Source organism: Panonychus citri, unplaced genomic scaffold, assembly GCF_014898815.1.
Source record: "Panonychus citri isolate SS breed McGregor unplaced genomic scaffold, ASM1489881v1 Contig00028, whole genome shotgun sequence".
Taxonomy (NCBI): Eukaryota; Metazoa; Arthropoda; class Arachnida; order Trombidiformes; family Tetranychidae; genus Panonychus; species Panonychus citri.
The window spans coordinates 2,086,275-2,111,741 of record NW_026515433.1 but is presented as its reverse complement, the minus strand read 5'-3'; the positions used below and the strand labels follow the sequence as shown (position 1 = coordinate 2,111,741).

General features: G+C 32.1%; 5 protein-coding genes across 5 annotated transcripts in view; 4 read left to right on the top strand and 1 right to left on the bottom strand.

Annotated features, from left to right (window-relative positions):
• LOC128397103 (apolipoprotein D-like) overlaps positions 1-25,467 on the top strand; it is an 83,503-nt gene that overhangs the window by 21,505 nt on the left and 36,531 nt on the right. The gene's annotated exons all lie outside the window — the stretch shown is intronic.
• On the top strand, positions 469-8,515 carry LOC128397083 (serine-rich adhesin for platelets-like). The gene is given in 5 exon segments (XM_053357757.1): positions 469-626; positions 1,822-2,096; positions 2,966-3,139; positions 3,461-3,710; positions 3,713-8,515. Coding segments are annotated over 3 exon segments (4,587 nt in total). The 5' UTR covers positions 469-626; positions 1,822-2,096; positions 2,966-3,022; the 3' UTR covers positions 7,933-8,515.
• Positions 9,623-12,369, top strand: LOC128397101 (zinc finger protein with KRAB and SCAN domains 3-like). Its single transcript, XM_053357781.1, has 4 exons — positions 9,623-10,273; positions 10,788-10,931; positions 11,124-11,308; positions 11,490-12,369. The coding sequence occupies exons 1-4, from the start codon at positions 10,087-10,089 to the stop codon at positions 11,649-11,651; spliced, it is 678 nt and encodes a 225-aa protein (XP_053213756.1). The 5' UTR covers positions 9,623-10,086; the 3' UTR covers positions 11,652-12,369.
• LOC128397088 (ribonuclease P protein subunit p40-like) lies at positions 12,354-14,114 on the bottom strand. The gene has a single exon (XM_053357763.1). The coding sequence runs from the start codon at positions 13,998-14,000 to the stop codon at positions 12,627-12,629; it is 1,374 nt and encodes a 457-aa protein (XP_053213738.1). The 5' UTR covers positions 14,001-14,114; the 3' UTR covers positions 12,354-12,626.
• Positions 22,098-25,438, top strand: LOC128397086 (dual specificity protein kinase splA-like). Its single transcript, XM_053357760.1, has 3 exons — positions 22,098-24,353; positions 24,452-24,565; positions 24,662-25,438. The coding sequence occupies exons 1-3, from the start codon at positions 22,566-22,568 to the stop codon at positions 24,872-24,874; spliced, it is 2,115 nt and encodes a 704-aa protein (XP_053213735.1). The 5' UTR covers positions 22,098-22,565; the 3' UTR covers positions 24,875-25,438.

Genomic DNA, 25,467 nt, shown 5'->3' with positions numbered 1-25,467 from the left:
AATTTAATTGCGTGAGGAATTTTGAAAACATTTCAAACAATTAAAGATGAAGAAATTAAAAGAGTCACAAAATCTCACCCTTGATGCACGATAATCACTTCAATTAACACTTTTCCATTCTCTTAATCAGCTAATTAACCAACTATTATCTAAAACCACTAAAAGTCTATTGTGATGATAATTAATTTCTCATTGCTCATTAACAAGAAAACTTTTATAATTATTATTATTTAGATAAATTGTTCGGCGCCCGATAGATGGCGCTCAATGTTCGAATTTATAATTAATCGAATTGCTGTTTAGTTAATTGTTATAATCGACTTTTTATTTAATTTTTTAATAGAAGAAAAGTTCACACAAGCTATTGGATCAATCGGAAATTAAAATTGTTGTAAATTAAAATAGATTAACAATTAAATGATTTTCGTATTTTCGGCGTTCAACTAGCGACATCTGTTGGAAAAGAATATTAGTTTAGAAAAGAAAACGGTTTTTGTTTTTAATTCGTTTTGATTATTTGATTTGGTTGTTTTGTTTATTTCTATTAATGTTTTTTTCTAAATTGTTTTTATTTAATTGTTGTTCTAAATAGTTTATTGGTAACGTTGGAACCTCTAAAATTAACTGTAAGTAAATTGTGGTAAATTTGTGTTAACCTTTGGTGACTTTTTGTTTTCCAATCATGTGATGTAACTATTAATACATTGACATTGAATCTTTTGATAAGTTGAGGTTTTTTGATTCTTTTTTTCTTCTATTCTATTTGGCGAACAATTTAAGTTTAATTTAATCGATTATTTTTGATTAAATTAGGTTATTGGTTGTTGTTCCATGTTTAGTGTTTACTATTTTTGAAAATTATTCTAGTGTTAAGCATCAGAAGATTTATCTTTCATATGTATTATTAGCGTTAACCTTATGGTTTCACCGGTAAAAAGTATCCATTTGACTCTTAACAAACCGTATCTTTAATTGTAATTGTTACTTTTAAAGATGGAGATAGAGATGGAGAGAGACTGTGTTGACAGATTATTACGCTTTTTGTTACAAAAACAAAAATAAGTGTTGGTGTCATTTAGATTAGCGATCAATCAATTCAATTGAAAAAGTGATTTTTGAATTAATTAGTTTCCTCAATTGTGTGTTCCAATTGATTTACATCTCTTCATCAATCCATCAGGAGAGAGGCGATTCTCTCTCTCTCTTACTTTATCTCTATCTTTCTATTTATCTATCTCTTTCTCATTCAAATAAGTGTCATCTTACTGTAAATCAATCCGATCGACAGATCTAATATCATGTATTGATGTCGTTGCACCATTTGTTTAGAGAGTGTGAAACATATAAGATCTTTGGTGCGTGGAGACGTGATTATAATTAAGTTCTCAAAGAGAAAGAAAGAGAAAGAGAGAAAAAATGTGCTCTAATGGCGGAACGATGTCGTAATGAATGCAAAGAACAATAATTCACTTGCTTGAAGCCATTTGAGAGGAAGAAGGTTGTTCCTTACGAGTGGAAGGGGCCACTTACTCTTACATGTGGTGGGAGTTGTTGAGTCACCGAGTGTTTGGTGTGTGTGAGTGTAGACGTTCAAGTCTACAAATGACTCAAATTAATCTTATTTTCATGCGATAATAATGATCATTAATTTTCTGTTATTTTCGTTAATTGATTCAATTTAATTTACTTTTTTTCTGTATTTATATCAAGTGATTTACATTTTATTACGAATTTTTCTCTCTCTTTCTTTTTTCTCTTTCTTCCCTTTTTAATTTATTTTACTAATTTTCTCTCTCTTTCTATTTCTTTTTTCTCTTTTAGCTGAATTGCTCTCACTCACCATTTATGTTTCCTTTTCCATTAACAATATTATAATCATCGTCATTAACGAAAACATCAAATTTAACTTATCATCAACGTCCAACAACAATCATCTTTAAGAGCAACAGTGAATATCCTCATCAACACAATTACCATTTCTCAAGATATTAAGTCGTTTCTTTGTTGAATATTTACTTGACAATTAAGTTTAATTCATCATAATAATCAAAAATCTATTCGTTTTCCTTTCCTCATTCACAGAAGAAAACAACAAGGTAATTTTCATCTGTTCTTCTTCAATTCTTACATTAATTTTGTTCTTTTCTCTTTTCTCTCTTCTCAATGTTAATTTAATGTTAATGTGAGTGTTTAATTTACTGTTTGTTTTGTGTTTTCTACTCGATCACTTTAATGTCACACATCGGAAGTAACAATTTTTTCTCTTCCCTTTCATAATCTATTTCTTTCTTCTTTTTTTGTTTTAGTTGTTGTTGTTCTTTTCATCTTTATCTTCATCTTTATCTTCATCATCATGTTCTATTAAATGTGATCTTCTTTTTGGGTTTAGAGTGATACAGAATTAGTTTTTCTCTTTCTTTTTCTTTTTCTTTCTTTATTTTTCTTTATTTTTGTCTTTCTATTTTATTCTCTCTCTCTCTCTCTTTTTCTCTCTTATATACAAAAGGGTGAGGGAAGAAATAGAGATTCACTTTTTGGAGTTAGTTGGGTGTGTTTTTTAAGCCTTTGCTCTATACAGAAAGAGAGAAGGAGAAAGAGAGAAGAAGAGAAAAAAGAGAAAAAAAGAGAGATAGAAAAGAAAAAGAAAGAACAAGAACCAAGCCCGATTTGCCAGATCATGGAAAATCTGTTGCTTTTTGTTTAGAAAATGTTCTTTTTTACTCTCGTTTAAATTGTTAGTAAATTTGATTATTTTGAATGTTAATTTTGTAATAATTGTTATATTGTGATTGTTCAATGTCATCATCATCTCTTTCGTTTCTTTTGTTTCTTTTATTCTTTTCTACATTTTCATCACTTTTTTCACTTGAAAACTAATCGTTTTTTATTTTCGTTCTCTTTTCTTTTTTGTTTCAACTGTTGAATTGATTGAATTTCAATGTGGATAAACCAATGGATATAACAGAATAATCATAATCATAATCATAAACATCTATTTATCATCTGTTAAAGTGTAATCACAATGGAGGGAGAAAAAGAGTCTCCAGAATATTCTGTTTATGCAGTGAAAAATACTCGCCGGTCAATGGAGGACCGACATGTTGTAATACCAAATCTTCTTAGTCAATTTAAAGATAAGGTTAGTTGATTAACGAATTTACAAACAAATTATCTTTTTCCTATTCCTATTCTTTATTTGTCATTTTTTCTTTCCTCTTTTTGTTGAATCTTATGTTAATTATTATTCCTTTTTCTCATCACTGTCCCTCTTTTGATTCTATTTATTCCGATAATTATTTCTGATTTTCTAATTTATCTAAATTTCCGATCTCATGCTCTCCATATCTCATCTTGTCAATTTTCTTTCTCATTCTCATTCTCTTTATTTTTGTTTATTTTTATCTTAATGTTAATTATGGTGATGATAATGTTTATTTATTCATTCATTTGTTTATTTTAGAGTGATGACTGTAACCATATCGAAAACCATTACTCTTACTTTGCGATATTCGATGGTCATGCCGGACCGGATGCTGCAGAATTTGCTGCTGATCATTTGCATAAGAATATGGTTGAGAATCGTTGGTTTAAATCAGGTTATATTGCAGATGCAGTCAGAATGGCTTATGCGTTGACAGATTTGCAATACACAGAAAAAGCAGAGGAAGACCATGCAAGTAGAAGTGGTTGTACCGCCGTTACATGTGTCTTAGAAATAGATCGAAACTTTTTATCCATTGGGCCGGTGATTCGATGGCTCTTGTGTCTCGTAATGGGAAACCCTTTTTCATCACAAATCCACATAATTTGGAGAGAGAAGATGAAAAAGAAAGAGTCGAGGAAATGGGAGGAACTGTTCTCTATTTAGATACATGGAGAGTTAATGGTACTCTTGGTGTGTCTCGAGCTATTGGAGATCCCGATTATAAACCTTATGTGACTTCTGATCCCGATTTCGAGGTTATCAATTTAGATGGTACTGAAGATTTTGTGATCATGGGATGTGATGGATTATGGGACCGAATGACACCAGAAGATGCAATTGGATTAATTTATGAGCATTTACAGAAAAACAGTGATTTAAGTGTAAACGAATTGGTAAATTCAACAGCACAAATACTTTCCGATAAATCAATTAAAGATGGATCATGTGACAATGTTACTACAATCGTTATTTTCTTGAAAGACGTTTCATCGATTGTTAAATCAATTGGAAATTGTGGTGGTGGTGGTGAACTATCCAGTTCGATTAATAATAGTACTAAAAGTGGTTTGGATAACAATGGTCATATCGATTGTGGCAATGGAAATAACAATATTATTATTAATAATGGAAATGGTTTGGAATATCATTTGGATAATAATGGTGATGATGGAAGATCACCAATAAGAATCGATAATGGATTAATGAGTGAAGAAGTGATTGGTTCCGGTGGATTTAGTGTATCATTGGAAGAGAAGAAGAAGCAAAGTGCAGAGGGAGGTGGAGGAGGAGATGATGATGATGGTGATCAAAAAGAAGAAGAAGAAGAAGAAGAAGAAGATGCTGGTAAAGTTAAAATAGAACCAGAAAAGGAAAAAGAAGAGAAAGAAAAAGAAAAAGTCAATTTGGGTTCAACCTTGAATCCTTTTGCCGATGAATTTCAACCAAATATCAGTAACATTATTGGAAGTGATGAAGTTGGAAATGAGCCAAGAAAGGACGACGAAGAGTCAAATAAAAACGAGAAATTGGATAAAAAAGATTTGTGGATGAGTGAATTTAAGGATGATGGGAACAACGATCAACTCCAACATGAGCATCATCATCAACAACAACAGCAGCAACAACAACAACATCAAGAGCAACAAGAGCAACAACATAAACAAGAGGATTATCATGATCAGTATGATGATGATCAAAAACAACAACTACAAAACAAGAAGATTGAAATGTTTGATGGTCTAGTGGATAATAATGTTTTAAGTGATTCAGAAAACTTTAATTCTTGTAATGTTGGTGGTGTTAAAGTTGTTGGTTTTAGTGATGGTAATGATAATGATAATGATAATGATAATGGTTATAATGATGGTGATTTAATTAATCAACAATCAATTAGTAATTTATCGTCATCCGAATACTCAGATAATCTTTCATCGGAGATGATTATTCATGATATTGGCGAGAATAAAACTGATTTTCAACAATTACCTTCTGCTCCTGAATTGGTGTATTTTGAACAACAACAAGATCAGCGTGAACATCAACAACAACTTAATCATCAACTTGAACAATTGCAACAATTACAAGAACTTGAAGAATCAGAATATTCAACCATGGAGAGTAATTTAATTTCACAGGCTGAAACATTTGTCAGTAATTTAACACCAAATGAGATTCCATCATCCCCAACAACAGGAGCAACAGGAACAACATCAGAAAGATTGACAATTTCAGGATCAGAATTACGTCCAGAATTGAAAGAAAATGATTGTGATAGTCAACTAAGTGGTTCAGGAATTGATGTTAATCAATATATTACTTCAGTTTCAGATGGAATGGTTTCTGAGCCTTATCATGGTGGCTACTTTGGTGCAGATTCTATTGAACCACAATCGATTATCGTTAATCAAAGTAACGATGTGATTAGTTCGGGACCTCATGCCATTGATCCTTATTCCGAGATAAATGAAGAAAAAATGGAAAAAGAAGAGCAGAAAGAAGAGAAAAAAGAAAGAGAAGAGAGAAACGAAGAGGAAAATACAAATACTGGAAAAATCAACATTGAAGATACTCAAAGTATTCCACTTGAATCATTAAATCCTTTTGATAAAAGTGTTGACATTTCAACAGGTGATGAAACAAAAGGCTCAACTTTGTATGAGGATAATCCAGATAATAGTTGTGGTTTACTTGATTTTTCAGATGATCAAGTAAATACTATAGTCATTACACCAAATGTAACATCTGATTATATTATGAACGAAAGCAAATTAACGGAAGATGTAATGGGAGAGAAAATGGAGCAATTAAGTGGAGAGAATGAAATGAAAGAGAATAATGAGATGAAAGAAGAAAACGAAACAGAAAATGATAAAGTAAAAGTAAAAGAAGAAATAGAGGAAAGAGAAAAAGAAAAAGAAAAAGAAGGAGAAAGTGAAAATATAAACGATGAAAGAATAGAAAAAGGAATAGAAGAAATGAGAATCTATGAAGCAGAAGAAATAAAAGCCGAAAATTCATCAAGTATTGGCGATAAATCATCTCAACTTAATTTAGAAGAAGAAAAGTCTACATCAAATGTAATCACAAGTGAGGATTTAATGATCAATCAGGATGAAAATATTATTTCTCAATCAACTGATAATTCATCTCAAAGTGTGGAAATAGATGATTCCTCTAACCTTGCTGTCACCGTCACCGCCGCTGCCACTGCCGCTGCCGCTGCTGTTGGTGTTGGTGTTATTTCGGGTTCTGTTGCTGTCGCTGCTTCTGGAATTGAATCTAAAAGCTGTGAATTGGTTAAAAAGGAAACAATTAGTAAAACTAATGTTTCGAAAAAATCAACTTTACCTCCAAGTAAAAGTAGTACAACTACTAGTTCATCTCGAACAGCAGCGTTAAAATCGACATCAACTGTTTCTAATACTAGAAAACCTTTGGCTCCAAGTGGAACCTCTAGTTCGAGATTAACTTCAACGGTTAAATCAAGTTCTAGTTCAACTACCGGTAAATTAGCAACTTCTCGTCAACCCACATCAACATCAACATTAACATCAAATGTCAGAAACTCAACGAGCACATCAAGAGTTGGAAGCGCATCAACATTAAACAAAAGGCCCACACAGACTTTAACAGCATCAGGAGCAACAGGAACATCATCAACCACTTCTAGAGTATCTTCTTTAGCCTCTAGGACAACAACCTCATCATCAAGAGGAACATCATCTTCTTTATCATCATCAACTACTTCAAAACCTTTGACTCGAACTACAACTGGAACTTCATCAGCAACTTCTGGATTATCCAAGAGACCAGGAACTTCCTCTTCTACCATTGGAACCAAAACCACCACTGGAATGTCAAGTTCTACTATTGGAACAGTCAAAGCTCCAATACGATCAACATTAACAAGTCGATCAACATTGGCAACATCTCGAACTAATCCTTCGTCTACTTTGTCTTCTACCACTGGAACTAAACCTTCAACGATCTCGAAAACTACAACTACAACTAGAACTGGAACTGGAACTGGAATTGGAACTGGAATTGGAGCAACTAGTAAGAGTGTCGCTCCATCTAAAAGAGCCTCGACTGGTACTATGTTAAATCGACCTTCACCTGGTGCCTCATCTTCATTAATCAATAAAAGTACCACAAGTGCTTTAAATCGTTCATTAACTAATTCATCGTCTTCATCTTCTCGTCCTGGTGTTGGGACAACAACACTATCAAAATCATCGACTCGTCCATCAACTACTTCTTCCAGTTTATTATCATCATCATCGAATCGGACATTAGCAAGTAAAAATTCAATAAGCAAACCAACCAAATCAACTACAAGCACAACATCGAGCAATAAAGTAGCTGTACCAAGATTAGGAGGTAAAAAGATGAGTGGTGATGAGAAAAGTAGAAATGAATCATCGTCGGCATCTCCATCGTCAGTTGGAGCGACCGGAGGAGATGAAGGAAACAGCAGTGTGAGCACTATGATGACATCGACGGTGGAAAGTAGTAGCAATTACAGTAGTGAACAAGTAGGAGAAGAGAAAACAAGTTGTTCCACCCCCGTTGACGCAATTACGAGCAAAAGAGAGAAAAATTTGATGCCTAATTCAGCAAACTCTTTAAAAGATGAATTGGAGGCGGCGCTTGCAAGTCCGATCTCATGTGAGGATAAAAGCGTAATAAAGGAAACCAAAGATGATGAACCAAGTGGAAACTTGTAAAACCTGAAACTATCCTTTTCTTTTATTTTCTTCTTTCACTTGTTCACTACCTTTACTTTATTCACTTTACTCACTTAATCTACTCATTCAACACCGAGACCAACACCACAATTACCACCACCTCCTTTTTTCTCCCTCTCTCTCTTTCTCTCCTTTTCTCTCTTCCTCCCACTTTGCTTTTCTCTTTTTCTTCCATATTCATCCAATCTTCTATTCACTCTCCTTCTCCCCTTCTCTCTCACTCTCACTCTCACTCTTTTATTTCTTACTAGAGATTCTTATTCCTATTCCAATGCAATTTTGTTTCTCGTCTCCCCTTAGCCTATTTTTTCTTCAATTACAATCACATCTCTAAAAACGATGGTGAAAAAAGTTAAGGTAACAAACAAAATTAGGCAGCACTAATTTCAAGGCCTTTGTATTTGCTTTTCAATGACTTTGTGAATGTTTGTTTGCATGTTGAATGGTTTATTTGAGTATTAAAAAAACTTAATAATGATGCAAACACAAGATGGATTTATAATATTAATAAGCAAATGATAATAAAACATATTAATGAATTTGATTATAAATGTAAAAAGAACTTTATCTCAATTTATTTCTCTCCTTTTCTCCCTCCATTTCTCTCTCTCTCTCTCTCTTTCTCTCTTCCTATTCATCGTCAGTATCAGACTTTGAATCTCCTCGAATGTATTGATATATTCCTAATTTCTTTAATAATTTTTTCTCTTCATGTTTCTCGTCATTAAATTTCTTCTCCTAAAAGAAAATTGAAAAAAAAAGAATAACAAATGAAACTTTAGTTACTTTGTAATCCATAAAATTAAAGCTTCTTATTACACTATCGGTAATTCAGAAAAAGTAATTCATATCAGCCATTACATTACATTGATCGGCATTAAATCAACATGATAAGTTTGATTGTTACAAACGAAAAGTTAAAAATTAGAGATGAGATTGAAAATTGGCATCAGTAGATTGGGATCAAAGAAAAGTTCAATAAATTGATCAATAGCAAGTAAGAAATGAAATCAAACTGCTGCTCAAATCGTGAAACTTATTGAGATGTAGCAATTACCAGGTAAGGTTAATCATTTATTTGATTACAATTTATCATGAACGATAAAACTTTCCAAGTTTAATCGTTCAACACAATGTAATGATTTATTATTTCCTAATACAGGACAAGTGCTGCAAACCTCGTGAAGTAAATTGTGCCAAACAATATAGAGAATAGAATCTAAATTACAGTAAACAATTCGTCAAATCAGATTAATAGTTTAATCACCCAAAGTTGATCAACAAATTTATCCAAAGGAAACAAAACTGGTTCAAGTTATTACGATAGTTTCAGTTTCGAGATTTCGAGCAACAATAGCAATTTTCCTTCAACTTTTCAATTAGCATCTCAACTCAAAATTAGCAGTAATAACTTAGTGTTTAATTTTAAATTTACAGGTAAAGTTAATCAAATTAAATTCTCGAACTATCAAAAGTTAGAACATCTACTTTGGTGCCATCTACCGTAATGGTTAAATACTTTTCCCTTTAAAGTTTCGTGAGAACATCGAAAGCGCCATCTAGGGTCAGCTGGAAGAACTAAAAAGAAAACAAAACTGAAAAGAAATCAAATTTTTCTGATCAATAAGATTCATCAGTTTGTATTGTCACTTGTTTTAATTGAATTGTAAATGTCAAGTGTTAATTTAATTGTATCTTTTTAACCTTAATTGTAACTGGTCTTGGATGCGAATTTGAATTGATTCTTATTTAAATTGTAATTATTTCGGTTGTTCAATGTTTGCGCTTAGAATTATTTCAATTTCTGGCGCCTGAGCATCTTTTTCTTTTATCTTCCTCTTCTTCTTCTTCTTTCTCTTCTTTCTCTTCTTTCTTTGTTTCTGGTTTATCTTCCTCTCTCTCTTTTTCTCTTTTTCTCTTTCTTTCTCAATCATCTTCTTTCTTTTTTCATCTCCCCTTCTCTTAATCTCTTTCTCTTTTTTAAAGAGAGACTCTTTCTTTTCCTCTCTTACTGAGTCTCTTTCACCCCCGTGTATTGATTTGATTCTCTTCTCTTTTACTTCTTCTTGTCAAACATTTTCTTTTTAATTTAATTGTGTTCACCCGAGATTATTTTCTCAGTCTTCAATTCGGATGGATCAGAACGGCCAGAAAATTAAGAATGTGCCTTGCCAACAATGTGGTAAATTGTTTGTCTCTGCGGAAAGGGCTAAGATCCATATGAGAAAAGTCCATGGTCCAAAGACCAGTGCATGTGAAATATGTGGAACTGCTTTTTCTGATCGATGTAAACTGGTTGGCCATATGAGGACCCATACAGGTAACAGAATCCATTTTCTTTGTGAATTCCAACAACCAAATTAAACAACAGTTGATCAAATTACAAGAAAAATTCTTCAAAAAGAATTCAAAGTCGCTCTCTTTCTCTTTTCGTTTAAAATTCTATTCTCTTTTTCGAATAATCTAAAACACACCAAGTTGATACATTCGATGTTCTTTTCTCTTTTAATTTTCTTCTCTCTTTTCTCTTTCTTTCTTTCTTTCTTTAATTTAAATTTCTTTTTACTTTGTCTTTGTTTTTTCTTCTCTTTTCTCTAAATTTCCTTTACTATCCAACTATTTGTTTCTTTTTCATCTGTAACTTAATTGAAATTCGTAGTTTTTATTAGAAATTAAGTAACTGCTGCTCATCCTTTACCTCTTCTTGTCATTCCCTTTTTGTATATAGTGTATGTTCAATGTTCAGTTTACTATATGCTAACTCACTGCCTTCCTTGGTTTTGCCTTCTCTTGCCATGTTCAGTTCTAATGCTTCTCTGATTCTCTCCCCTTAGGTGACAAGCCGTTTACCTGTGATACATGTGGTCGAGCTTTTTCTCAAGGATATCATTTACGTCGTCATCAAATGATCCATACCGGAGAAAGACCATTCGCTTGTGAAATTTGTAACAGAGCTTTCTATCGAAAAGATAAATTAAGTAAGTTTATCTGTTGGTTATCATGGAAAAAAAATTGGGCGAAATAATTATATAGAAATTCATATGAAGCATAAAATTCTCTACCTTTAATTTTTTCCTTCTCTTGTTTTTTTTTCTCTCTTCTTTCATTGTCTTTTTTGTTATTGTTTTTTAATCAATCATTTATTTTTCTTCGAAACTTTGTTCATTCAGGTCGCCATCGTCGTGTTCATATGAATCCTGCTGCTAAAGCGAATGCTAATAACGCTAAGCAAGCAACTAGCACTGTTGCCACTGTGAATAATCCACTTCTCAACAATCGATTACCACAAACTGTTGGCCAAACACAAATTCACGCCAATCTTTCCACTTTTGCGCCAACTACCAATCACATTCAGGTTCGTTTATTTTTCATCTTAATCAAGATCGAACCTGGAAAATTACCTTTTATCAAAGTCAATTATTTTTCGATAATCTTTGATAGAGGAAAAACATTATCATAATTTTCGATCAATTTTTTTTTTCATTTCTTTTTGGTCATTTGTCCACTTATTCTCTCTTCGTTTCTCACTTATTTAGACACAGATCTTCCCAGTTTCGATAGACGCTCATGTGGCAGCTCGACTTCAGAGCCAACAAGCTTTACTCTCAATGATCAGCAAACAACAACAACAGCAACAGCAACAGCAGCAGCAACAACAACCCAGGGCAATCTCTGGAACATCAACAATGACTAATTGATCTCAAAAGAGTCTCATAAATTGGAATTAATCTCTCTCATTCCTGAATCGTATATCTAGAGGATTGATGATAAATTTCACTCTTCGAATCTTGATACTTCTCATCCAATCTCATTTTTTTTCGCTCTCACTTCTCTCACACTCTTCTAATTAATTTTTCTCTTTAAATCTCACTTCTTCCTCTAATCGACAAGAATTTTTTGCTTTAAAGAAAAGTACATAATCCACCGAATTTTTTTTTTCGTATATATATGTGACAATTTTGATTTTTTTGTTCGTTTTGACATTTTTTGTTTCTACCCTCAACTACCTTTGCTATATACACATCAATACACCACCAACTTAAACACACACACACAAAAAACACCACATACACATAAAAGCATTACAAGCATTACCTCATCAACTTTAATTGCTAATTAATCACATCATGAAATACAACTCCTGCTTTGAAATGATAAAATGCTTTGACAAATCCATGTTTACAATTAAGAAAATAATTATTACAGTAAAATGTACCCAATAACTAATTTGAACGAAAAGGATAAATTTTCGCATCTCAATACAATCAAATTAATAATTAAATGTCTTGATTCACCGTTGATACGAAAGCGCAAACAATTAACCCCCCAATCATTTGAGATGATTTTTTTATTGTCACCAATTTAAGTCAATATAAAATGAGTCGTTTTAATAAATTAGATAATATTGAAAATGTATCGATTTAAATCAATGTTACTTTAATTGGCTTAGAGTTACACTGAAATTGGTTGATTGTAGTGAGTTAATTGTCTTAATGTGTGAGGTTTGAGAGAGAAAGAGAGAAAAGAGAGAGGGAGAGAGAGATGGAGAGGAGAGAGAGAGAGAGAAAGGAAGAGTTAGAAATAAAAAAGAAATGCAAAATAATCTAATTGTAATTTGCATCTGTTATTTGCATATGAGAGTAAAAAAGAGAAGATTAATTAGTTAATTGTGATCATAGTTTTTCGATACCAAAATCATATTCTTCAGCAATTCTCCAAATAGAATTATTATCACATTTTCTAAGCACAATTCCGTATAGATTTTCTCCATTTGTCTTTGCTCCATGTTCATTGCACGTTTCATTCCAAGAGATACAACAATGATCGAATCCATTAACTATAATCGAGGTGAAAGGTACTTCTTTAGGGTCATTGGTTTCGACTAATTTGGCCAACTCTTTGATTAAGGTTTGAACGTCATTGGGTGAGAAAAATCCACTCATTTGAATGCATAGTAATTGTTTAAGTAAACTAGTATCACTTTCATTTAGATAGAATGAAGTTACTTCGGGGTCAACTAGACTTGCGGTCATTTCTACTCCAGAAAAAATACTTCCAATCCAATCGATTGTGTCCAAAAATGGGCAATCAGCTGGATCTTGTTTCTCAATTTTAGTTGATTGTTTACTTGTTGTTGATTTTTTCTCCTCCATATTGATATCTTCTTGTTCAACAGCATCTTCGCCAACAGCTCGGTGTTCATCTGGCAAACATTCATCTCCAATCAGATCTTTTGGAGCTTGTAAATTTGATCGGTCGAAAATTTTGATTGAAGGATGACAAAGATGAAGATGAATTTGGCTCACTTCCAATTGACACAAAAGATAACCACCTCGATGTCCAGGAGTACATTTTAAATGTTCAAAAAATTTGAGTAATGAAGCTGGAGAAGGATTTTTTGTTAGTGCTGGATTAGGTTCCCATTTCATGATAAGGTCAAACTTTAAATTACTATTTCGAAGCTTTCGAAAAGTTGATTGATAAACACGTTTTTCCACCTCAATATCTTGTCCATAAGATAGTTTGATGTTGATGATGTACTTTTGCTTTACTTTCTTATTTCTGACCATAATTGATTTTGTACCCGTAAGACCAAGACGTCGATATGTTTGCTCAGTGACTGAAAGGGTGAGCGTTTTGGATGAAAGGGCAACACAATCATCCAAATGAACTTGAGTATCAATTGACATTGCATAAAGTGATCCTTTTTTAACATAATATTCAATAAGAACAGGATGAATTAGAAGATGAAGAGGAATTGATTTAACTATAAAATAATTGTAAGGATCATCTTTAGTTCCTACACCAAATCCAGAGAAAATTTTACCCAATGTTGGATAAAGTCTGGATTCCATTCTGGGTCCAACTCTTTCAGATGGATCTTTTGGCTTTGATGGATTGTTGGGAATCATTATTTGTATTGTTTGGTTGAATGGATGATTCATTATAGTTTTGTTGAGATTTGAATAATCCATCAGGTTAGCAAGAGGAACTGATGTATCAATCAGCAAGGAAGATTTAACGGAAGGAAATTTAGGCCACGACATTGAAGCTTCTTCGAAAACACAGTGAAGAGAAAAAAAACACTCAAATAAAAAGCGAAGATGAATCTCAATAAATAAACACAGAGAATCAGAGAGAGAAAAAATTATCACTCTTCTAGGAGTGACTCCAAGCGGGAGGGGTTCGTTATGACCCTGGCGCTAATTTTAATCAAAAGAGGCACGTAATCTTTGATTATTTCAATGATTTCTTCGTCGAGTTCCTCAGGTATTACAAGTTGTAGCTCAAGGTTTCCACGGTCGATGATTAAAAACTCATTTATCTCCCAGTCCATTATTATCTCCTTGATTTTTTCCATTACATATCTATTATCCGTATCTCCGGTAAATATAACATAGGGATGGAAACCAAGTATATTGCAGTATGTGTTGTCGTTGATACTTTCAATCATTAACTTATCAATCTGGTTTAGTCTCATCATTTCTAATTTCATAGCCATGATAATTAGATTTTCATCACTAATTGTTTTTAACCATATATTATATGGTGGTAAGGGTAGGTTGCTTTTTTCACAGAATAGGTAGAAAATTTTGTTGATATTTTTAAGTTGGAGAATCAATTTTTCATTTTGATAATTCATTTTTGAGTTTGAAAAGCTTAAAAGTTTTGATTTCAAAGTTTCTTTCGAAATTCCAATTGGTAATGAATTTCTTCATTAGAGGGCATGAGCTGTAGTGTTGGTTGCTCATTGGTTCTTTACATCGGTGGTACTTGTAGTTTTTAGTCGCCAATTTAAGTTTTGTAATATTTTCAATAAACAAGGATGGATATTTGATATCTTTTTTTAAGAAATATTTATTTTCGTTCGGGAACCATTCAGTTAAATAGCTTGGAGCATATTGTTTGTATAGCTGTGACTGTAATTTGTTTATTTTATTTTTAATTATGTTTCGTAGCATTGGTTTTGTAATCGAATTACTGTTGATTTGATTAATTTTTAATTTGTCTAAACATTTACTTTGGTTTGTTACATTATCTAACTTAATGTATATTTTGTTTTTATTTGCTATATGATTAATATAGCTTTCAATGGACTGTGCATAACTTTTGTTGAAGGTTATATAAAGGTCATTCTTTTGATTAGCTAGTTCTTCTATTATTTGAATGATACTAATTGTTCCTTGTTTATTTTCGTAGTGGTCATGTTTATTAATATTTGGATACTTGTTGGCTTTAACACATATCTCTGTTTTATCCGTAATTATATTTATATAAACAAGATCATTAACTTGTTTTACTACTAAGTTTCTATTTTTTGTATAAATATGGTTAATAGGTTTTATCCAATTAATGATTGGAAAATCTTTTTCATCATTCTCATTGTTTAAAAGGCTCGTTAGGATCTCACAGAGATAATTAATAATAGGATTAATTAAGTTTAGATTATGGGCAAACCAGAAAGAAATTGCTCTCCGATGGTGTATTGACGTAAAAATGATCTTAAGGCCTGTGATGGTTAGTAATTTGATTCTGTATTCATATAGTTTGTTTAGTCTAAAGGGTGATAGTCCAAACTGATGGAGATGAGAAGAGAAATAAGCATCAATTATGATTTTGCTATTTTTAAGGTCGAGATTTGTTATATAGTTTCTGACTTCCGGAATTATGTATTTGTTTTTAATACTGTTAAGAGTAAACAGATTTTTAAATCCAAGATATTCAACGGATTTTATTTTATCATTATTCTTTAGAATTTTTGTTTTATTGGGATTTATTTTTAAATTGATATTTTTAAGTTTTTCTTGGAGTTTTTCAAGGACTATTTCTATTTTTTCATTTGTTAGTATGAAAATATCATCAGCATAAGTTAGCACTAAGGTCGAAATATTATTCATTTGTCTGATTGTGTCATCAATCCCTATGTTGAATAATAGAGGTGATATTGATGTCCCTTGAATAATTGCTTCTCCGTCTTTTTCTATTTTGAAGTTATCATAATCCCTCGTTCTTATTTTTCTGTTCTCAAAAAACTCAAAAGTCATTTCCAACGTTTGTTGATCAATTTTCTTACTAAGTTTTTGGAGTATGATTTTTTTATCAATTTCATCGAAAGCTTTGTTTATATCTACTGTAAAAACGATTTTGTAATTTTTATAATTTTCTTCGATTGTTGCTAAGAGGTCAAATCTTGATTTGTTTTTCATAAAAGCGAAATGATAGTGATTATCTATGATATTTTCTAAGTTATTTGTTATTCTATTGAAGATAATTTCATCTATTAGTTTAGTTAAGTATGATTGACATCTGATCATTCTGAAGCTCCCGTTGGATTTGGGAATAAGAGTACCACCACTAATCTTGAGTAGTTCTGGTATGTGTGCGCATTTGAAAATGTCATCAATTAGTTTGATTATTGTTCTTATATTCATATTTTTGAAATCATTCCATTTGTAATAGTTGTAGGGGTCAGCTAAACCTGAACTTTGAGTTGCTCTATGTTTTTTAATTAAGTTTTTCTCTTCTTCATTAATACCTTCCTTGTATTTGAAGGAGTAAGGTGCTTGTTTTATATTGAAGGTATGTATGTTGAGAGGAGTTGGTGGTATCATGTTTTCTAGATCGTTTTGATTTTTGATTTGATCAATATTCTTCCAATGATTAATAATATGCTCATTATGATTATTAGTTTCCATAAGGAAAGATTTGCCCTGAAATCTAGTTCTAATGGGGAGACATAATATTTTCTGAGTGGTAATATTTATTTCTTCGTAATCTACTTTTTTGTTCTTGAAGTTATAATGATTAATTTTAATTTGGTTCATTGGTAGATTTTCAAGGCAACAGTTGATGATCCGATGATCACTTAAATTGGTATCAATTAGTTTAGATTTCGTTCTACACTCGAAGTTGATTAGAATAAGATCAATGACTGTTTTAGTACCTGTTCTTTTATCTTCTCTTGTAAAGTTTGTATGTCTGTCTTTTGAATTTACTGACTTAAAATTAAACTTATTAAGTTTAGAAAAAATTTTTTCCGCCATGATTTTACTACTAATAATTCTTGGATTATCACACCAAATCTTTGTTTCATAGTTTACATCCCCAGCTATGATTATGTGATAATTTCCTATTTTGTTTAAGATTTCGAATATTCTATCCCAGAAAATTTCATTCTTAGTCTTTATATTGTAAACAGCAATGATGAAGAAATGATAGTGATATAATCTGGCCAAGCAAACAATTATGTTTTCAAAATTAAAATTAATACTTATCTTCTTTATTTTAGTGGGCAGTCCTAGAGCTATTTTGTTGTTTTTATAAACGTTGGTGATAAAGTTCATCTTGTTGGTTATTTCACTCATCACTAGTATAAAATCATTTTTAGTTTGAAACTTGTTGACGTAGTGTTCATAAGTTTTGTTTTTCCTTTGTAAGTTAATTACTTTGATAAACATTTTATAAGATCAGTTATTTATGGCAAAGAGAAAAAGTGATGTCGACCTTTTTGAAGGAGAGACTTGTCGTGATTTGGAAGCTTCTCTTTTTGTGATCGAAAAGTTTATGGTTGATTACGAGGGAGTCAATCTGGTGAGGGAGATGGTCAAGTGTTATGGTAATCAGGACATTTCTGAAATGGTTGCTCTTTTACGTGATTTCTTGGAGAATGATGAGTTGAATTTGTTGGATGATGCAAAGAGGAAGTTGATCATCAATTTTATATCTCTACATGATCATTATTCAGCAGTTGATGTTCCTGAAGCTGAGGTCGAGATTTCTATTGATTCAGTGGGGACCATTGACGTAAGTGAAAAGAGATCGAAAAGGGATTTTGAAAGTAAAATTTTTCTACGATATAATACACCAGTTTCGAGAGATAATTGGTTGAATGTTGAAGATGTTCCAATTAGGCCTGTTCTTTTATTATTCGCTCTAAATGAGAGTATTGTCGGACCTGATTTAAACAATAAATTTCGATCGTATTTGGAATGTCATCCTGATATTGTTCCTTATTTGGATGAGATCAAGATGGGGAAATTTTGTTTAAAGATTCATGTCGAAAAGGATGCTGATCGTTATGTTTTGAAGGAAAAATTTCTTTCACATGAAGATTTTACTCGTACTTTTACACTGAAATTTCCGGCTTTGAGTGATCCATTAATCAGGTTGTCAAACTGTCGTGTTGATCTTAATGAAGATGAAGAAAAAATTAAAGATTTTGTAAAAAATTTATTTCTTTGGAATCGTTGGAGCGACAATCTTCGTGTCGTTTGGAAAGCAAATCTATTGTCAAGAGGATCTTATTGTGACATTTTATTACAAGTTGAGTCCCGAATAAGAGTGTTGATTGAAGAAAGTGGTGGTTTTGTAAAAACTCCAAGTGGTAAGGTGGCCGTGACTGATTACTTTCCAATTCTGATGTGCCAAAATTGTTGTAGGTACGGACATAAGAGAGGGAATTGTTTCCGTTTGTCTTTATGTGGTTACTGTTGTGCAGGACATTTGTCAAAGGATTGCCGTTTACGACTAAAATTGGATCAACAAAAATGTCCAAATTGTAATAAAGAGGGTGAGAACGCTTTTGATCGCAAGTGTTCATCTTATCAGAAACTTTTAGGTGCTGAACTTGAAAGAGTTAACCATCGATACCGTTTTATAATTTTCTAATTATCTGTATGAAGATGACTATTTTGATGCTTTTTTCCCTTTAGGGTTTTTTTAACGCAAATTTTAGATTCATCTTTCCCGCTTTTAAGTCAGTCATTGAATTGTAGTCATGACAACTAATTTTTCCTGTAGAAAACACAAAGAGAAATAAAGAAAATATTTTTATTTTGAAGTGAATTGTTTTATTTTATTTAATTTGTGAATTTTAAAAATAGAGACAAGAAATGGGTAAGTAGTAATTTGTTGATTATCCTTGAAACTTTTGTAAAGTGTAAAGGAAAAAATTATTGACATGCGTTTTTTAAAACAAATCTCCCTTTTCTAGATGTCTTTTTGGAGCAAATGGCAAAGGGTTTGACGTTGGGTAATGATGATTTAATTTATTCATACGATAAGCAGATGGATTTACTTTTGAGATTCCAGGCTTATTCTGGTCCGTTGACTGAGGAGCAACAGAGATTAAAAGAGCTATTTTGTTATCGATTAGACGATGTGGTTCCTGAGATGTTTCCTTTAATTAGAAGACCTATGGTAATGAAGGTTGATTGTACCCGATATTGGAGTTTATTGGTAAAATCGAAGATGAGAAAGGCTAATCGAAATGATTATCTTAACCTAAGAGAATTGCTACCCGAGTTAAAAGGCAGAGGATATTCAGTAGATCAAGGTGTTTCTTGTCTAAAGATTCGTTTCGGTACTCAACAGGAGAGGTGGTCAGAGTGTCAAAAATTGGTTTCTCAATTTCCTCAATTTGATTGGTATATTCCGAAACTTGTAAATCCAGTGATAAAATTATTGGTTCCGAGATGTAATGGTGTAAACAATTATGTAAAGAAAGGTGATCTACTTTCTAGATTGGCGAAAGAGAATCCGTGGTTTGATGCAGATCAAGTTAAAGTGGATTTTTATATTTTTAAGGCTCGTAATGATGTTCTCTTGTTGAGTATGACTCCTGAGATGTATAGTTTTGTGGCGAAGATGACAGATCGTTCTATGATGTTGGATGGTAAAAGATATTATATTTATGATAATTTAAATGTAAAGTTCTGCATTAATTGTAGTCAGTACGGTCATTTGGAGAAGAGTTGTAATAACGAGTTGAGATGCTATAAGTGTAGCGAAAATCATTCTTCTTTGAGTTGTACATCTATTAATTTACTTTGTCCTTCTTGTGGGAATCAAGGTCATTCTGGATTGGATCATTCCTGTAAGGTTTTTACTTCAAGAGTAAATTTGGCACTTGAAAGAATCAATTTCAATTATGATAAACTTGTTCTAGAACCTGCTTGTGAATCCTGTTGACAAAACGCGCCAATGAAAATTCAAAAGTTATTTACTAAGGGGACCATAAGGTGGAGCTTTAACATGAGTCAGAAGGTAATTTTCTTGTTCCGGTTGACATTTTGTTTTTCTTATAAAAAGGTTCATTTTCTAAAAAAATTAAATAAAGTATAAAATGGATTCTAATACTTTCCTTGTTTATTATTATACTGAGTTAAGTTTCAATACTGATTTTGAGTATTTTGCTTTAATGTTATGTTCTTCTAATGGTCAACCTCCTTCAGCTATAAAAAAATATGATTTTATTAAACAAAAGGACAAGATCAAAGTAGATTTGGTGATAAGTGAAAAATTCAGAAGAGTTCTGTCTGAGAATTGTATGTATTTATGCTACAAAAATAAAATTCATCCAGTTTTCGACGCTCCTTACTTCATTCAAGATAGTGATTGGACTTGTTCTCTGACACTGCCCCAAGGTCCAAAAGGAATATATGCTTCTTTAAAGTTAATCTACTTGGAGATTTTCATTGAATTGGATGAAGATGAGTGCGAGATTTATCCTAATGGCACACGGAGAATAAGCTTGAAGTGGTAGAAAATCGGAAGTGTTGGTCTAAAGTGTCTCCATCTATGATCGATTTATTAAGTGTGGAGACTCTTCTTCCGTTTAGTTTCTTTCAACCGTTTATTTGAAATTGTTTTCTTTTGTCTCATTTTGGATTTGTTTTTGTTTTTGGTCTTTTTGAAAATTTCAATCTTTTATTTTATTTTCTTTTGATTTTGACTATTTTATCTATTTTATTCAATTTCAAAGATGTCAATTCATAATTATTCTATAAAAGTGAATTTTGGATGTTTCTACCCTTATCGTTACTGGAAGTTGATCCCAAATCCTGATTTTTCTTTGGTCGAATTGGAGAGTGAATTTGATCGTATGGGTGAATATTTTGTCAATCGTGATTTGATTAAATTATACCCTGATGACACTTTTGGCATAAATTTGTTTTCTTCTAATGCGACAAATTTTATTGAGAAATTGAAAGAGGAGGAATTCGTTATGGACATTGTACCTATATCTTATTTGGAAAATGAAATTTGTTTCTTTAAACCAGTCGGTGTACGTTCAATCGATTTAATGTTGGCACATATGACAGGTTCTATTGGGCTTTCAAGTGACAGTTTTGTGTTCAAGGAGATAGTAAATAACTCAATTGGAGAGATGGTTGTCGTTAAATGCAATTTGGGTGTTTACAAATTGCTTCATCAAGCAGGTAAGTTTTGTCTTAAAAAATATGTTTTATATTAAAAACTTAAACATATTTGTTTCGACTTTTAGGAATGGTTTTAACATTTAATGGGAAGCCCGTTTATTGTTTTGATAACACTGGTATCTTACAGTGTCCGTTTTGTAAACAATATTACGTTGGTAATCACGAATGTAACTTGGACATCATATGTCGTCATTGTGCAAGAGTTTTCCATACACTTGAGTGTCGGAGGCGTCGGAGATGTTGTCAATGTGGTGAGGTCCATCTTCGTGCAAGTTTTTGTAATAGACTTTTAGAGATGGTAAGGGAAGGGTCTTCCCCATTTCTCGTTGATTTAACTAGTATCTATGTACACAATTCTGATGTATAATAATTTCACGTTCAAGTAAAATTTGATTTTGAAGATTCGATTTCTTTTTTAATTTAATTTATTTGTCTGTTAAAAGGAAAATGTCTGTACATTTAATTTATCTTTTTTCTTTTACATTTTTCTTAAGATATTGAGAATTATTTTAATAGATTCACTTCCGAATCAATAGTTCTCTTTCCTCAATGATTAGTGCATATTCATGGTTATCATTTAAGTGGTTAAGATCAATTGTTTTGAAGTTGGGAATTGCTTGTATCGTGAAGTCATTGTCAAGTAGTTGAACCAAAAAATCAAAATTACGGTGAATATTGTGTTTGTTAATTCGTATTATCACTTCGCACTTGTTTCCATCTACATGAATCCAGGAATCACCTTTGTCCTCCATTGGCAAGTTTAACAAGTCACCTTCGAATATGATGAAAATTTCACTATTTATAATGTTTAGTAACAACCTAGGGTGGATAAACAAAACCATTATGAAAATTTAAAATTCAACCAGTCCAAACGAGAGAGAAACTCAGAGTGAAAACAGGAATCAAGAAAGGAAAAAAAAAAGAAGAAAAAAGGAAAGGAAGAGAAACCAGAAACAAAGAATAGAAAGAGAAGAGAGAGAAAAGAGAGAGAGAGGGAGAGAAGAGAAGGAAGAAAAAGATGCTCAGGCGCCAGAAATTGAAATAATTCTAAACGCAAACATTAATCAACCCAAGTGTTAACAGAAGAATAAGAAATAATTAAAATCTGACAATAAAAGTAAAAAGAAACAATTAAATTACTAGAAATTAACAATTCGATCCAAGAAAAACAAAGTGACAACTCAAACTGGTGAATAATTAAAAAAAAGAATTTCCAATTTTGTTGTTCCATCGAACACCAGATGTCGTTCGATGTTCTTTTTGACACTTTTTTGGAAAATTTTTTGTCTTTGTTTCTAATATTTGTGAAAATGTTTTTGCTTGAAAGGGATTTTATTTAATCTTTGTTTTATATAATTGTTTGTTTATTTTTCTATTTAGTGATATTATTTGATGAACATGATGCCAAATCAACAGGGTCCACAACAAGGACCACAATCAACTCAATTGAAAGTGACTGTCCAACAACAGCAACAACAAATTCATCAACAACTTCAACAGCAGCAGCAACAACAACAACAACAACAACAGTTAGTTCAACATCAGCAACAATTACAACAACCAGGGTCCCAATCATCTCAACAACAGTCACAATCTCAACAGCCTACACAACCATCACAAGCTATTTATTTACCTCAATCGGTTGGTCCATTGATACCTCAACAGATTATGATTCAACCAAATACTCATCCTTTTACTGCGATGCCAAATAGTGGGAATCTCATTCAAATGGCACAATTTGGCAAAAAGCCTGTCATTTTACCCAATGATATTAAAGGACCAAGAAGTAAAATGCAGCTAATTTCATCAGGAGGTCCTCATCTTCAATCAATTAACAATTTTGTCACTGGTCAATCGCCTCAAACTATTGGTAATCAATATTATACATTGCAAACCTTTCCAAGTCCAGGAGGACCAGTTCAACAAGTAAACTCTGCCACTTTATTATCTCCAAATAATCAACACCAATACTTACTTCAAAGATCATCAGACCTTCAATTTATTGCTGTTTCAAATAACGCTTTTCCAAATCAGCAAATTGTAATGAATGGTGTTCCAATCTCAGTGGGTAACAATGCTACTCCAGTCATCTCATTAGCATCCAATCACGCTCGCACTGCCACAAAAACGACTTCATCAGGTCCAAACACTGGCCAACCATGTTTGATTGCTCCAGCCACCAATATAACAGCTCAAAATACTATACAAAGACTGAAAGCCATTAAACCAGCAACAGAAAACAATCGAACCTCGATAGGAACCCAAACAGCTCCAGGACAATCAATTGTACAAGGATCATCAACACCGGTCGCTATACCAATCCACCTACCACAGCAACAATTTCAACTTCAATTAGCACCTCAACCACATCCAGCGAAAAAATCTTCAAAAAACAATTTTGATACAATGACAACAGTTACTCTTGTCTCACAGCGTAACAATACCATCACTGGTAATACCAACAACAACAACATCAACATCAACAATAACAACAACAACAACACTCCAATCAACAATGTCACTCCCAATAATATGATCAACAAATCAACAACTAAAAGTAATAAATTAACTACTACAAATGCTCCATTGAAAGAGAAAGTAATTCAATCTCCTAAAAAGAAAGCGACTACAACAGGTACTGATACTGGTGATTTAGTTGATCATTGTTCAGAGAGCAACAATTTAACCAATGGAGTTAATAAATCAACTGGTTCCAAAAGTCCTCAAAGAGCAATCGTTAAACCTTATATTAATGATCCAAATGTTTTAACTCATGTAATTGATGGATTTGTTATCCAGGAAAGTCCATCGCCATTTGTAGTTAATGCTGATGGATTAGAAGTTGGTTCAGACGAAACAATAATTGATTCTATTGATGAGAGAGAAAATAAGGAAGATACGATTATGTTGGATACTTCGGATAATAATAATTTGTCAACAGAAACTCAGACTATTAAAACTAAACCTAAAGGTGAATCTACTTGTGAAACTTGCAAGAAAACTATAAGCAAGTTTAATAAGAAAAAGAAATTGAAACGTTTTTGTTCAAACGTTTGTGCCAAGAAATCAAATAACAATTTGCACAATAATTCAAATAATATCAATAATCGAGGTGATGAAATCAATGGTGATATAATAACTGAATCAACCAAACAATCAAGTCAACCGGCATCTAAGAAGGTAAAACAATTAATCTTTTATTTAAATTTTATTTTAATTTTGTGATCAACTTTATTAATTATCTTTTTTTTTGTCTCAATTTCCTTTATACTAATTAGCTTAAAACCGATGTGTCACCAAATTGTAAAGTCACCGAAACAACTGAACCACTTGATTCAAGTATCGATGGTGGTTATATCCCCCCAGGCGGTACCAATCCTAATCTATGGAGTGTAAGTATTTCAATTGATTATTAATTAGAATGGAAATTAACTAATTGTCTTCTTTCGTTTTCGTCTTCGTCTTAATCTTCATCTTCATCTTCTCAGGTCCAAGATGTTTATGATTTCGTCCGTCATTTACCTGGATGCCAAGAATATGCAGATGAATTTAAATCACAGGAGATCGATGGTCAAGCGCTAATGTTATTGAAAGAAGACCATCTAATGTCCGCAATGAGCATGAAACTTGGACCCGCTTTGAAAATCTGCTCGAGAATAACATCGCTGTTCAAAGCGGAGGCCAATAAATCTCAAGCTTGAATCTTTTTTCCCTCTTCTTTTTTATACTTTTATTTTAGTGAATTTCTTACTTATCTGATTGAGAAGAAATTTAATCAATTTTTTCTCTTCTCTCTAATTCCAGTTCTCTCTCTCTCTCTCTCTCTCTCTCTTCTTTCTTTCTTTCTTTCTTTCTTTCTTTCTTTCTTTCTTTCTAAGTATCAATTGAGTTCCCGTCATCTTATCCCCAATATAATTTATTGACCATCGATTCCAATCCCTTATATAACTATGGTTACAATAATCAGCTCTGTTAGTTTCAACAATATGATTTAGATAATTTTTCTCGTCCATAAAATTCAATAATCATCGATACATTAATCATCCTCATCTCTATGACCCAAGTCACCCCTGAATTGCATGAAAATTGCTCAATGTACAACAATATCAACTTTTAATTGTACTATCATCCAAATATTATCATTATAATATAAATTAACTAAAAAAATGATAATTCACTTCTTTTAAATGATCTAATTTTGAATACTTAATCTATTCCATGATGATCATGATTCTTAAAAATAAAGTAACAATTTTCAATAGAAATTTAATTTCAAGTTATTATCATGTTGTAA